The following is a 13882-nucleotide window of genomic DNA, read 5'->3' on the forward strand; positions in this document are numbered from 1 at the left end:
GTCTGGAGATGCTATATGTTGGTCCATATGCAAAATATCACTTGAAGTGTTGCTGGTGCAGACTGAGATATAAACTACATAAGTTACTCTAATAAGGAAATGTTAATACCGAAAGGTACTTTTGGGTTAAATACTGTGCAAGTATCCATGTGTGGAAGCTGGTGGAAAATTTTGTCTAGGAAAAAAAGTATATGTATTGAACAGCTATTTTTCACTCCATTAAGTCTTTTTGGTCTAACTAAAGAACTTAAGACCAAAGATCAGTGCGGTGTGTTTTCCCATGTCGGTCTCTCTCTCTGGGCCGTTTGTGAGGAGGAAGTGGGCGCACGCTTCCCCTGGCCGACGCTGTCGGGAGTCACAGCCGAAGTCTCTCCGCGCAGATGGCTGACTGGAACCCTCCCGTGCGTTTGATCACCTCTGACCAGGCTGTCCGTCTTCGCCCTGCGTCTGGCACCAAAGGAGGCGACCGTGCCGGCGCCGGGGTCCCTGTGGCTCAGCCTACAGAGCTCTGTGAAATAAGGCTTCGGCACGGATCGTTTGTTTGGTATGCGGAGGTCTGCCGAGCGACAGGGAACAAAGGGTACTGGAATCAGCCGGTGCCTGAGGAGTCGTATCTTATTAAACTTAGCTTTTGACATTTTGGGACTAAAGCAAGGAAGTGTTCCTTGATCTTTTTTGTCTATGATTTTGCTCCTCTGAAGGCTGCATTCCCTGGTTTTTCACAGCCTTTTTGCTGCCTGCGTGATAAAGTGGGAGAGGAGCACGGTTTGTCACTTGCATTTCCATCCAGGCTGGTGGCTGTGGGTTAGCAGCATCGCGTCTCAGTATTACCCTTCGGCTCGTTCAGCGCACCTCTCGAGATCGCTCCTGAGCGCCAGGCTTTACTCGCTCCATAGCTGCCCTTTCGAGGTAAATCAAGCAGACGGAATCCGTGTTGACTGTCCCAGGCTGAGTAACGTGTCCGGTGAGGTGGCTGCCTAATGCTGTTTGCTGTTCTGTCCCTTTAACCTGTGTCGATCTGCGGTGCTCCCCAGAAAAGCCACCCGGCTGGAAAAGGCCTGCAGGGTCATGCTATCACCTTGTCCGGTCTAATTCACCGATAGCATAGCGTGCTCATGAGTCTGCATCCCCACAGAGCTCAGTGTGGTGTTCAGATTCCATACCTGCGCCCTCCCTAGTCCAGCAAAACCCACGGTGCGATTTTTAACTCTAAACAAGGCTGCCACAGAAACCACTGAACTCGTAGACTTGAGATGTGAATTTGATTAGCCGTCCTTGGCGTGGTTCCAGACCTGCCTTACCAAATATGCAGTAGGAGGTAGTCTGCCGGAGCCAGAGTGTGAAAATGTGGGGGTGTCACCGCCAGAGAAAGATGGAGCCCTGGGGAGTTCACTGTGGAGGCCTGAATAAGAAAGAGCTCTGCAGTTTGGGGGAGACTGAGTTCTTTAAAAGCTAGAAGCCAGCACGTATATTGTCATGCACAATATATGCAGACCACTCTGAATGTTTCTTGTCCTGATCATTGGCGGGTTGATAAGCGATTGTTTTTCCAGAGGGCTTGTTACTTTGCATTGCATTACGCTTATTTGGCAGGCGAACAAAAACGGAATTGCTGTGTAGGAGAGCATAAGTGGAATTGCAATCATCTAAACTTGAGAGTGTTTTTGGACCTTGAATAGGGGCTGAGTAGAATAGGTGGTGAGGAGGCTGTTGTGTGGCGTGTTGTATGAAAAGGATCTGCAAGGCTGATTCTCTACTGCTGCACAGGAGGAAAAGGAACGGTCATCTAGGCTTACTCTCTGGCTTCTGGTAGCAGGATCACTGAGGGAGAGGTCTTGCAGCGGGGAGGACATGTAGGCCATCTCAGTCAGGTTTAGCTAAATGCTATTGTTTTGTTTTTATGTATCGTTTATTTATTTGCAGTGTCATAGATCTCTTCTGAAGGTGAGCCATGAGCACAGATCTTAACAAAGAAAAAAGCTGGTGAAAAAATTGCAGGAATGGTTTGTCATCCAGCATGTGTCATCCTTGGGGAAGCATTATATCATCAGCTTGGAAGTAGTTTGAGAAGCCATAGGTGGAGATGATGGAACCAAGAGATTGCAAGTGAAGGGAAAAGAGGAGGGGGCCAAATACGGAGCCGTGCGGGACTACAGCAGGTAGGGCCAGGGGGTCTTTAAATGCCACCATCCCAGGAAACCCTTAAGTCGCATCCAAAGAGGTTGAACCCAGTTAAGGCCAGTGCAAAAGATCCTCGGTGTGGTCTGAGTGGAGGACCATGTGGACTGCCATGTCAGAAGCTTCACTGAGGCTCTGTGCTGTTTTCTGTTGGTGAACTCAATTTACCACAATGCCCTGCTTGTGTTCCTGCTCTATTCAGAGGGAAGAGGGCATCTTGGTACAAAGTGGGACTAGCTTTTGTCACTGTGATGAATACAGATACTATTTAATCTTTTCTGATCTTATGTTTTCCCATAAGTGTCTAATCTTACATTTCTCCTGAAATGTGTCGTGTTATGATGGACCCCCCATAACAAGCACAATGGGAAGTCACCACCCGACATATTTTGTGCAGTTTATCTGAGAGAAGACTTCAGACTTGAGATGCAAACAGCTGCATTGAAATGCTGGGACTCGCCGAGGCTGGAAGTGGCATGGAGAAGTTGCGTTTCCCTTCGTGCCGTCGACCCGGTTTACCCAAACCGCTTCCGTTGTCGTTTCTGACCGCGGCGCGCTTGGTCTGTAACGGGTGGCAGGAGCGGAGATCAAGCGGATATCAAATCATTTACAGCCGCCGGAGCTGGTGGAGAGCTGTGAAGGGGGAGGGGGGGGTATGCAGCACGCTCCTTTTTTCCTCGACCCTCCATATTGTTCCCTCCCTGCCTCCTCTGCCTGCCCTCCACATGCAGCTCTAGGACGGAGGAAGCTGTCGTTCGGCCCGCGTCCGCAGACCGGGTTCTGGCTTTGTGACCGATGTCTCGCTCGCTGCTGGGAACACGCGGCATAAAACAACTTCAATTCAATTTTTTTGCTCACTGAATTATTTCATATTTTTTGTGTTTTTTTTGCTGATGCATATTTTCGTTGTGGAACCTCAGTTGTGCGCCAAGACCATCGAGACCTGCTAGACGAGTCGCATAAATCAGGCTCCAGTCAGTGTCTGTGTTCCTTGGCCCGTTCTGTAAAGGAGCTGAGGACAGTTGAGCGGGGTGGCTTGATTGGCTCCAGGCATTTATCAGCGGTGTGCCAGCCTCACAGTCGGGCTCTGGAGATGTTGGATGTGACACGCCGCTGGCTCCAGAGGTATAATTGGCCTCCGGACCCAGCTTTGCCTGCGAATGTATTCGCCCATCAGGTCTTAATTGACAGGTGCCCAGTGCAGAGAACCCAGCGGGAGGTGGACACACACGCCCACGTCTCGGTCTGACCGGCGGCTGCAGCGATTACATGGTTTTCATTGCTAGTTGGGTTGGCCCATGATTGAGGTTCTGCCTTTACACACTCGCATTATGTTGCTATGATTTGACCCTGCTTCTTTTTTTTATTATTGTGACTTTTTATGATTACTGTCTGCATTCCTCTTATTATTATTATATTATTTACATTCATGTTATTGCTTAGGCTGTTAATTTGCTTGTTATTTTGTCTTTTGTTTTGTTTGGTTGTTATTAGCATGTTTGTTTGCGCTGTTTGATTTGACCTGAACTCTTTGTTTTGCAGATGAGGGCAGGAGGGCAGTTGACGAGGCGGGCGGCGCACAGATAGTAGCCGAGCACATAAAGTCAATGTCCCAAAATACCCAACCGGCCAATGGGAAGCTCTTGACTGTCTTTTGTGGCATGCTGATGAACTATAGCAATGATGATGGTAATAAAGAACCCCGACCCCCTCCGACCCACTCTAGCGAACAATCAAGTCAAAGCTCTTACTGTAGCACCTCGAGGGACGCACGGTTTCCGGGCTACCGCTGCCTCTGGAATGGAGAAGAGTTTCGCCCCAAGCTTTATTGGGAGCTTTAGCTGACGAATGATTGGATGACTGCTCAGTATGAGTTAATCAAAGAAAAGGATGCAGTTGACCCTCTCTCTTATGCAGTGTTTTCAATGCGGCTCGCCGACGTGTGAGCTCTGCTCTGTGTGTTGCACTGGGGATGGCAGCACACAGGTGGCGAGGACGACCTGAGCGCTTTTGTCAGTGTAATTAATGACTAACACTCCTGCTTCCCATCCTCTCATTTCTGGTGCTGTGCTCTGGTCTGGAGGAGCAGCGGGAGCTCGCTTTGTCCCCTGGGGGTGGCGCTCTTTCTTGCTTTCGCTCGACTTTTTTGTCTCCTGTGCAGTTGTGAAGTTGAGCTTCCTCAACTCCAGCCTGGAGCCTGCTGTAGCTTTGCCTTCGTGTGTCTGAGTCCGCGGTCAGAGCTGTCTGAGACCCTGTTCGGAGGAGGTGACGTCTCAACCCTATCAACAGCTTCACTGTTTCGATGCGAGGAGGTGTTGAAGCCAACCGTGCAGTGGTGAGACGCCACGGTATGGAAGTACCTTGCTCCAATCAGTCATTTGTGCAGGTTTCAGTTAAAGAACTGGGTCCTAGATTTCTATGTGCAATATTAATATGGCACCATCAAGGACAGTCACCCTATAATGCAAATATCACTGGAAAGGAGACTGTTGAACATTTCCTGGCTGGCATAGTTTTGACACAGTCAGAATGTAGGCTAATTGATCCCATCATCTGTTGCACTATAAATATCTCTCCTTCCTGTGAACTCTCCTCAGATGCACTGTAGTGTCTATATTCTGTTCAGAAGGAGGTAGTGCATCAGTCTGAACTGTGAATAAAAATATAAATACGCGGCCACCGCTAAACATTATTCCTTCCAGCAGTGCTTCTTTCCCACTGAGCGCTGGTCTAGCTGCGTGGTTTTAAAGCACCCTACCTTTTTTATTTGATGTTTAAAAAGCCATCAGATGTTCATGTTTGCTGGCATTTAGATTTACCTTAAGTACAAGGGAAAAAAACAATCCGGTCCATGATTTTAAGAGCTGCACAGTGAAACTCTCATCTTCAGAAAGTTATGGTCCAGTCGTGGGCCTTCCCGAGCGTTTTCTCTGCAGCCTCTATGGGGTTGTTCATTGCAAGTCTCTGATTTAATAGTACAAAGCGGTGCATGCGGAGTGTTTATGCTTTGTGTTCCTTATAAACCCAGAGGTCACAATACTGTAGTAATAACTGATGTCTGGAGGAGCTCCATTTTCCCAGCAGTTGGCGCGGCTCTGAAAAGTAATTACATTTCGAGTTATTACCATTTTAATTTGGCTGCCATTTTACAGCAAACCGGCTGAGGTTCAAACGTGAGTCCGCTTCCTCCCCTCCGCCCCCGCTTGGAAAACGCTTTCTGAAACGCGGCTGTGATCGAAAGCCGCGTTTATGGCCCGTCCGCGTGCGGTGCCGTCGTGCGAAGTCTCAGTATTCGTTCATCAGCTTCCTTCTCCCCTTAATTGAATAAAACATGGAGGACTCCTCTCGTAACGAAACGGCCTTTCAACGCAACGGTTCAGTGGCATCGCTCTGCTGCTCCCTGAGCTCTGCCTGCTCTGCCGCGGAAGCTTCCGGCAGCCCGATGCCCATAACGATCCGCGCGGTCCAGTTAAGCTGCGTGTGATGGTAGCGCATGAGCGCAGATAGATCCAAGGAAACGCAGACGCCCGTCGTTCCGCCAACATCGATTTATATTTCGAACCGAATCCTGCTTCGACGTTTTAAACGGCCGTTGCGTTTAAAGGTGCGCGCTTAGCGATGCCTATTTCTTTTTTCTTTTTTTTGGCCTTTTTTTTTTTTAGCTTTTATTAGACAGGATAGTGTAGAGAGACAGGAAGAACTAGGAGGAGAGAGAGGGAGAGACATCGTCGACGTCGCGGCTCGCAACGAGCATGTGGAAAGCGCTCTACGGGCTACGCCCCTGGAGGCCCCCAGCGATGCCTATTTCAGCGCAAAATAAAACGGGGCACGAGGGTTTTCGTGGCTGTAGGAAACGCATTTCCGATGTGCTCTCGCCCCGGGGGGTGCTGGGAAGGGTTTCGCGTCCGGCCGCGGAGTCGAGCGTGACGGAGTAATGGACTCCGTCTGCAAGCTGCTGGCTGTAGCTTGGCAATTACAGTGTGCAAATGAGCTCCTGTGGAACGCGCCAGCCCCCCGTCTCTGGGCCGGTGTTTGTAAACCGTCACTGCGTCTAATGTGACCTTCATTGATATTGATGGAGGCGGAGCGACCCGTCAACAGGCTGTAGGGAGAGTTTTGCACCGCAAGCATATGCCTCTCTTGAGAGATCGATGGCCCCTTGTTGTTTAATGCACCTGTTGGGGGGGATATATTTCGCGGTTGATACCGTGTTGGTGGACTACGCAGGGGAAGCTCAACCGTTAACCGCTAGCTGTAACGTCAGCTACAGACATAATGGAATGAAGTCTTTGTGTGCGTTCTGTGCTAGGCCCTGTAACAGTAGGAGCATTAATGGTGGTAATGGAAGCAATAAAAGTGGCCTGTTAGGTGGGTTTGTTTAGGGAACCGTCGTGAAGCCTATTGCGGAGAACGAGGCCCATTGGCGCTGACTGGTCGGTCCATTGCCGGCACCCTCAGTCCCCCCCCCCCCTTCCCCCCGCGATCTGCCTCCTCAACTGCTCTCTGCTGTCTCAAATGAATAATGGTTTTACTCTCTCCTTCTTCCTCCTTCCTAACACTCGGTATTTATCTTTCTCTCTCCATCCCTTTTTTTCTCCCTTCTCCTCACACAAACGTTCACGCTATTTTTAGACTTTTAGTCAGCCAAAGTCTTCTTTGCCCACGTGACTGGAGAATACCATTGGCTCTTCATCCCTTTGTTCTTCCTGTAGGATTAATCTGCTACTTCTGTCATGGAAGTACATCTGCACGCACTCACGAAACAGCTGTAAAAAGCTCAACCCTAAAGGTTCTCCATGTGACATCATTCAGAAAATATGCCCTCTGTGTGCAGATTTGTTTCCAGGGCTTAACTGCTTGATCTTTCCCGTAATTCCCTTCAAAACCCCTGCCTGCTCAAGCACTTTTTGAAAAGTGGCACAGATGTTATTTTGACTGATCAGTTTTTTTCCCCCCCCATTATGTACTGTGTTCTGTTTCCTGTAATAACACGATTTATCTCCTCGTTAGCCCAAGGAGCTGCGTGCTTTCTCTGCAGCGTGAGAAACGTGCTGCGTAAAATGTCCTCGCCGTCAGCCCCGCCACATCCCACTTCCCACCTCACACTTCCACGCTGGCAGCCCAGCAACGCCCAGGCAGGCAGGGAGGAGAATAGAGTATGAGAACGTGCAGTCGAGCCTCTTCCTTACAAGAGCAATAAAGAGCTAATCTGATTGCAGCTTGATTTGCATTACGGGAAAAATGGCTAAACTAATTTAAGAGGGGGGTGAGAAAAGAGAGGAAATGATATCTTGTGCTCGTGTGTGAGTGTCTGTGTGTGTGTAATGCACAAACACACCCACACACACACATGTATAACATATGAGGCCGCTCCTGGGCTGCAGCAGAATTTTGATGAATTTGCTCTGTGATGGAACAGCTGTGCCCGCCCCCCCCATACCCCCCCTCTCCTCCCCTGCTCATCCATTCCCACTCGAGTCTCTCTCTCCCCAGCTGCGTGCGCGTGAGTCACAGGGAGCCGTCTAGACAGCGCTGGCTCTCCTGCGCGGCAGTAGCACCGCTGCCCCTGGCCCTGTCGTTTTCTTAAACCAATTATTGCGCCCGTTTTAATTGAATTTATCTTAATGAGATTTTCAGACCCGTCCCGTCGCTTTACCCTCCTGTGTTAAACGCGGGAGAGCGCTGACAGGCACGCGGTCTCTTCCTAAGCGCTCGCCGCCGCCCCGCTCCGCGGTCCGACGCGGTCGCCGCGCCGACGCAGGGCGCTTCACGCACGGATGGCGCGGGCAGGCTGCGGGCGGGCGATCGATCAGAGGAGCCGCGGTCGCGTGCGAGGTGACAGCGCAGCCGGCTCAAGCCCCCCGCCCCCCCCCACCCCCGCTTATCACGGGCCGGTGATAGGTTTGGCTGCAGCGGGCACAGACACAATCAGGATTTAATATCAGGCCCTAGGGCACCTCACTGCATTGAGAACCAGAGCTTATGCTGGACCTGACCACCTCCTGCACTGGTTTTGGTATTTTCCCCCGGATGCATGTATGGTGCTTTGTGTTAGTACTGTATCCAGTGCTGCGTTAAATCAGCCATCAAACTAGATTCACAGTTCTAAGGCTCGGGGGAGTGCACCGTTTCCCAGCCCTTGGGCAAAGTCATGTATTTGGTATCTCTCCTTACTTAGGCTTGTCATTTTGGCTCTTGCGCATGCATCCCATCCCATCTCATCTCGCACAAGGTAATTGTATCTTTAACCACTTTGGTATAACTTGACATTACCGAGTGCCGCAGACAGATGGATTTTTCCCATGAGCCTCCATTCTGCTTCATTAGCTTTGTTTTTCTTTCCTGCTCTTGCCCTCAGACTCTCTCGGGTGCGTCCCCTCCCCTGTTTAGGACTACTGGGACAGGGCTTATGGGACTGTGACTCACACACATGCACACTCACACACAGACTCACAGACTCACAGAAAAACATACATGCAGACACGCACATGCACACGCAAACACACATACACACTCACACACTCACATACACGCTCGCATGCACACACACAAGCACGCACGTACACACATGCACACCCACACACACACACACACACACACACACACACATGCACACGCACACACCGCAGCTGCTCTGTTTATCTAGGCAGAACATCGATGCACAATAACACACCGGCTCTCCGCCGCTTTTCGCTACCCTGTGTGCAGCTTCCCCTGTTAACATGTAGAAGCGAACGCTGCCGTGACAACAGGGGCAGTGCGGCATCCAGATAACAATGATTTATGGCCTTCTGCAGCATCAGTGCATTACACCGTGGCTTCCATTGGTAGGACACAAAGCGCCGGGCGATAACTCCTCGGAGACACTTCAAGATCTCTGTGCGCTTGTCAGATAAATATAGATTTGTTTTATCGTCGCTCGCCGCTTGCGTGCGGGTTGACCTTTGGGCCAGTAGGCGGCGCCACCCTTGACGGGCTCCTCTTCCTCCTCCTTTTTTCCAGATTCTTTGCAAGCGCAGCTGATCAACATGGGCGTGATTCCCACCCTGGTGAAGCTGCTGGGCATCCACTCCCAGAACACGGCCCTTACCGAGATGTGCCTGATCGCCTTCGGGAACCTGGCGGAGCTGGGTGAGCGCCGCCCCAGACGCGTCCGTCATCGTCCCCGGCCTTTTTTTTTTTCTCAACGTTGGAACGCGCCTGACGTTCTGACCGACTCCAGCTGGAGCTTTGTTCCAACGCGCTCTCAGATTTAGCCGTGACTGCGTGCTGATATCTCGAAGGTGCCATCTTGCAAATTAAGCCCGTGTGTACTTGGTGGTGGTGTTTGCTTTCACAAGCATTCACAAGAGCTGTCAGAGTAGAGACGATTCCTTTTCAAAAGTAGCCTGATTTTACAGGAATTTGACAATGGTGGGAAAAAGCCATGAAATCTTTACATTAAAAAAAGACAGTTTGTGGTAAATATCAAAACTTGAGCATATTTGAACATGAGTTTTGCTGCTGCTATGGTGTTTCAACGGTTTGGGTGTCGCCCTACAGAGTCGAGCAAGGAGCAGTTCGCCTCCACAAATATCGCCGAGGAGCTGGTGAAGCTGTTCCGCAAGCAGGTGGAGAGAGAGAAGAAGGAGATGATCTTCGAGGTGCTGGCTCCACTGGCGGAGAACGGTGAGGGGCACATTTACATGAATTTGTTTGGCAGACGTTTTAACCAGAGCAACATACAGTAAGCTCATACCAAAGGTCTTTGGACAACTACACAACACAGGTCCGATGACATAGGGAGGGGTGGAATGGGTTCATTCATGTGAAAATGTGATCCCTTTATAACATGCGCTTTCATCAGAACTGGCCCGCATGCTGAGTCAAACGGTTGGGTCTCTGTGAAGGCTCCACTTTACATTTCATGACGCATGATCCGAGCCTGCTTTAGGAATGTATTTAAAATACTCATATACAATGTATTTCATGTTTTCCAATAGTATTTGGAGTTTTTCCAAATAGAAGTATTGATTTTATTTGAAAGTACTCAAATACAGACGGAGCAGCATTTTCAAATAAATATATGTAAATACTTCTGTATTTGATCCAGGTCTTAACAGTAGTAGTAGCAGTAGCAGTAACAGTAATAGCATTCTATCACTGGGAGCACACTCAAATCCAATGGTTGAGACTCCAGATGCACCCCATACACACTCCCAAATAAGATCATCTGAACAGCATCACATGAACTTAGAGGCATAGCCTTGCACTGTGGAACTTTGCTGTCAGCCTTACCAGACCCGAAACATTAAGAAAATGAGATGACCAGGCTGGTTTTAGATTAATGGAAGTTTCCTGCTCTGTTTGGCCTGTGACTCTTGGGTTCAGACCAGTAAAAAAGCACAGCATACATTCATTTAAGGAATGGAGTTTTTTAAAATGGTTTGACTCTGTAAAATTTAAATGCAGGTTTACTTGATGAACTGAGTAGTCTCAACCTTAAAAAAATGAAGTCGTCATCGTAGAAATGGTTCAGTTGAGTTTGTTTACTCAAATTATTTTTCTCTTACAGTGCAGGCTGCAAAAGCAAAAAACTTTTTGCACTTTTGGATTCATCCTCATTTACCCATTACAGCCACATTTCTCTGAAATGCATAAATAAAAAAAATAAGCCCATCACAGAAACTAAGTCCACTCTGGATACATTCTGTACTGTGGACTGACACTGCTGCTCATTATGTACCTCCAAAATGATTTCCTCAGTCCTTTTCAGCTGTGAGGTCACTCGTTTATTCCCATAATAACACTCTTCACTGCCAGTCAGGTGGGAGTCTAACCTACGCTTTTACTCAAACAGCGACGACCGGTTTCCCAGGGCGGGGCCTGGTGTACTTTGTGAGTTCGGTGTATTGATTTGACAGGCGGTTGAGAGTCGATGGTCCTTTTTGTCAGCGGTGTGCTGTGTGTGGGCTTCCTTCCATGGCAGATCAGTGGACAGAGCTGGTTCAGAGGGTATGTCAGCAGTCCACACCCCAATGTCTCAGCAAACACTGTTCAAATGGTGCCAGCGGCCCCTTTGTCTGGCCTGCTGGATTGTATTTGATTAGTGTTAAATACAGTTGGTGGGTTGTTCGAGGGGAACAAGGTCATTAGTGTGTTGCTTTTTAAAGGGTGAAATGGGGACTGGGGCCTGGAGGATTCCTGACCCTGTCCCCCAGCCTGCCGCCTCCTCTCCCTCTGACCCACTTCCTCGCTCAGCTCCCCCCCCAGCTGTCCTGCCAGCCGCCGTCGCCGGGTTTCATCGGGGCTGGAAGCTCAAGCGATTGGGGGCTGCGGTTTCTCAGAGTCACCTGTTAGCGCGCTCGATACCGGACACCCTGGAGACGCCGGGGCTTTGCGCTGCGGTCTCTGGACCACGGAGCAGCTGAGAGACTCCCCAAACTCCCCAAACATCCAGTCCCCGCAAGTCCTGCCTCCAGAGTGTACCGTAGTCATGAGGACCCTCGATCACATGACACTCTCCTGAAAGGGGCATGTGTGGGAGACTGATACTCTGTGTGCAGGTCTCTAAACCAGGCCAGGACCACAGCTACCCATGGGTGATCATGGTTAACTCTTTTAAGGTATAAGATCACAAATACACTCTACATGGCCAAAAGTATGTGGACACCTGACATCCAACATCTCATCCAAAATTACGGGCATTAACATGGAGGTGGTCCACCCTTTGCCGCTATAACGACCTCCACTCTTCTGGGAAGGCTTTACACTTGATGTTGGAGCATTACTGCAGGGATTTGATTGTATGCTGTAGCATTAACTTTAGCCTTCACTGGATCTACCGTAACGGGCCTAGCCCAAACCATGAAAAACAGCTGCAGATCAAGGGGAATCCAGATACTTTTTAGTAATATTGTGTATGTGATTAGAATGTTGTGAACTGAACATTCTAATGCCGATGTGGAAATCACTCCTGGTAATTTAAAGCAATGGAGTTCTAGAACACTAACTGAGAATTTTGAAAAAAACATTCCAAAAAACCTCCATTTCAGAGGTTTAGGAGATAAATGGTAGGCAAAGGATGTGATCTAGCTCTGGCATGACAACTCCGGGCCAGTCAAGCTTTTGTTTTAAGAGCGGTGGGAGGTGAGGGTCTCAGTTTGCCATCCAGTGTTCAGAGCCAATCAGGCGTCACCGATGGACGAGAGCCAAACAGCTGCTCTGATTATAAGCGGCAGTGTGCGTTCTGTACACATCCAGGCTCCTCACCATCTCTGAGCCTGATTAATGCTCCCCAGGCCTTTTATTCTCTGGACAGTTTTTTATGCAGCGCACTAACTATTGACCTCTTCGATTTCCATGCTGCATAGGTTAGACATCTGTAGTTCGACATCACTATTGAAGCTGTCCATTCTGACTCATAGTCTTGTTACTTCTTGACCATCCATTTCTTTAAACATGGCATGTTTAAGGGAGAGATGTACGGAGGTTCTGTCTCCTCGTTTGTTGGGTTGTGGACAGCGCTATTTAATCCTCTCCCACAGTAAGCTTCCCTCTGGCTTATTCTTGTCTTTTGCATCCTGACCGAAGGCTTCCAGATGACCAGTTTCTTCAGTAAAACCGTGTCTTGACTGGGTATTTAGGTCACACGGTTAAACATAGTTATGTGGAGAATAGCAGTGAATATCCCGTAGATACTGTCCTGCTTTTTCAGAGCTTCTTTGAGTCGTTTCTGATTTCTGTTGCAGTGTGTATTCATCTTGGCCTATAGAGCGCTCTGTATCCGACTACAGAACCTCCTTTTGCTGGTTGTACAGTATGCCTCCTTTCAGTCTCCAGATGTGTTATTCTCCTTGGTTTCCACTGATTTTAGTCCCATTTGGTTTTTCTTTTTCTTTCTTTTTTAAAGCAGACTAGCACATAGCTGTTCAGTCCTGACAGTTCTTTTGTTCCTTCCTTTTGCTTACCGCCTCACCTGAGCCGCACTCCTCCTGAAGCAAGCTACCGAGATGGAAAAGCTTTGATGGAAGTAAAAAAAGGATTTCCTGCCGTTCTTTTAAGCCCTGTTTCTTTCCTGGCTTCGGTGTGAAATTGCGAGCCGCTGCGTGGCGGGCGCCGGATGAAAAGGAGGAAGGCGTGTTATTGTCATTCCGGGCACAGCCGTTTCTCCCGTACCAACCGGTCTCCAAGACAACGTCCTACTTTGGCTGCTGTGCGAGAGGGCCTCCGCTCGCTCGCCCGCCCGCCCGCCCGCCCGCCCGCCCTCACATGGGTCGCGAGCGCCCTGGGGGGGCCCTCCCCTCCCCCTCCCCCCTCGGAAGCGGCCGGGTGCCGGCACGCGTACAACCCCAGACTCCAATCCCAGCTTCAGGAACAGGCTTTGTGTGAATCTCACAGCACAGAGCAGGGAACAGAGGGGTGCACTCAGGAGTCCATTACAACGGGCCATTTTGGGCAGCCGTAAAAGCCCCACTCACACCAACGCGTCCCCCTGTTTACTGTGTTCCGTATCACTGCCCCGGAAAATGCTTTCCCTGGCCAGCACCCTCTGGGCTCACTGCTGGAAGCTGAAGAATGATGGGCTGAATGCTCTCTGATAACATTACATAACGGCACAGTCATTCTGCCGCGTAGCTCTTATCCACAGCAACTTGCATAAAAATGCTGTCATAGAGGATACAAAGTGTAGTTGTCTCTATAAGTACATAAGACACACACAGTG

General features: G+C 49.5%; 1 protein-coding gene across 4 annotated transcripts in view; it reads left to right on the forward strand.

Moving 5' to 3' along the window:
* rap1gds1 (RAP1, GTP-GDP dissociation stimulator 1) overlaps nt 1-13882 on the forward strand; it is a 43944-nt gene that overhangs the window by 16926 nt on the left and 13136 nt on the right. For 3 of the 4 annotated variants that reach the window (XM_035425950.1, XM_035425952.1, XM_035425954.1), the window contains 3 exons: nt 3721-3867; nt 9181-9309; nt 9721-9846. In XM_035425950.1, coding sequence (XP_035281841.1) covers nt 3721-3867; nt 9181-9309; nt 9721-9846 — 402 coding nt within the window. The remainder of the gene's footprint in view (nt 1-3720; nt 3868-9180; nt 9310-9720; nt 9847-13882) is intronic. The other variant, XM_035425953.1, reaches the window with a different exon arrangement.

Source organism: Anguilla anguilla, chromosome 7 (genome assembly GCF_013347855.1).
Source record: "Anguilla anguilla isolate fAngAng1 chromosome 7, fAngAng1.pri, whole genome shotgun sequence".
Classification (NCBI taxonomy): Eukaryota; Metazoa; Chordata; class Actinopteri; order Anguilliformes; family Anguillidae; genus Anguilla; species Anguilla anguilla.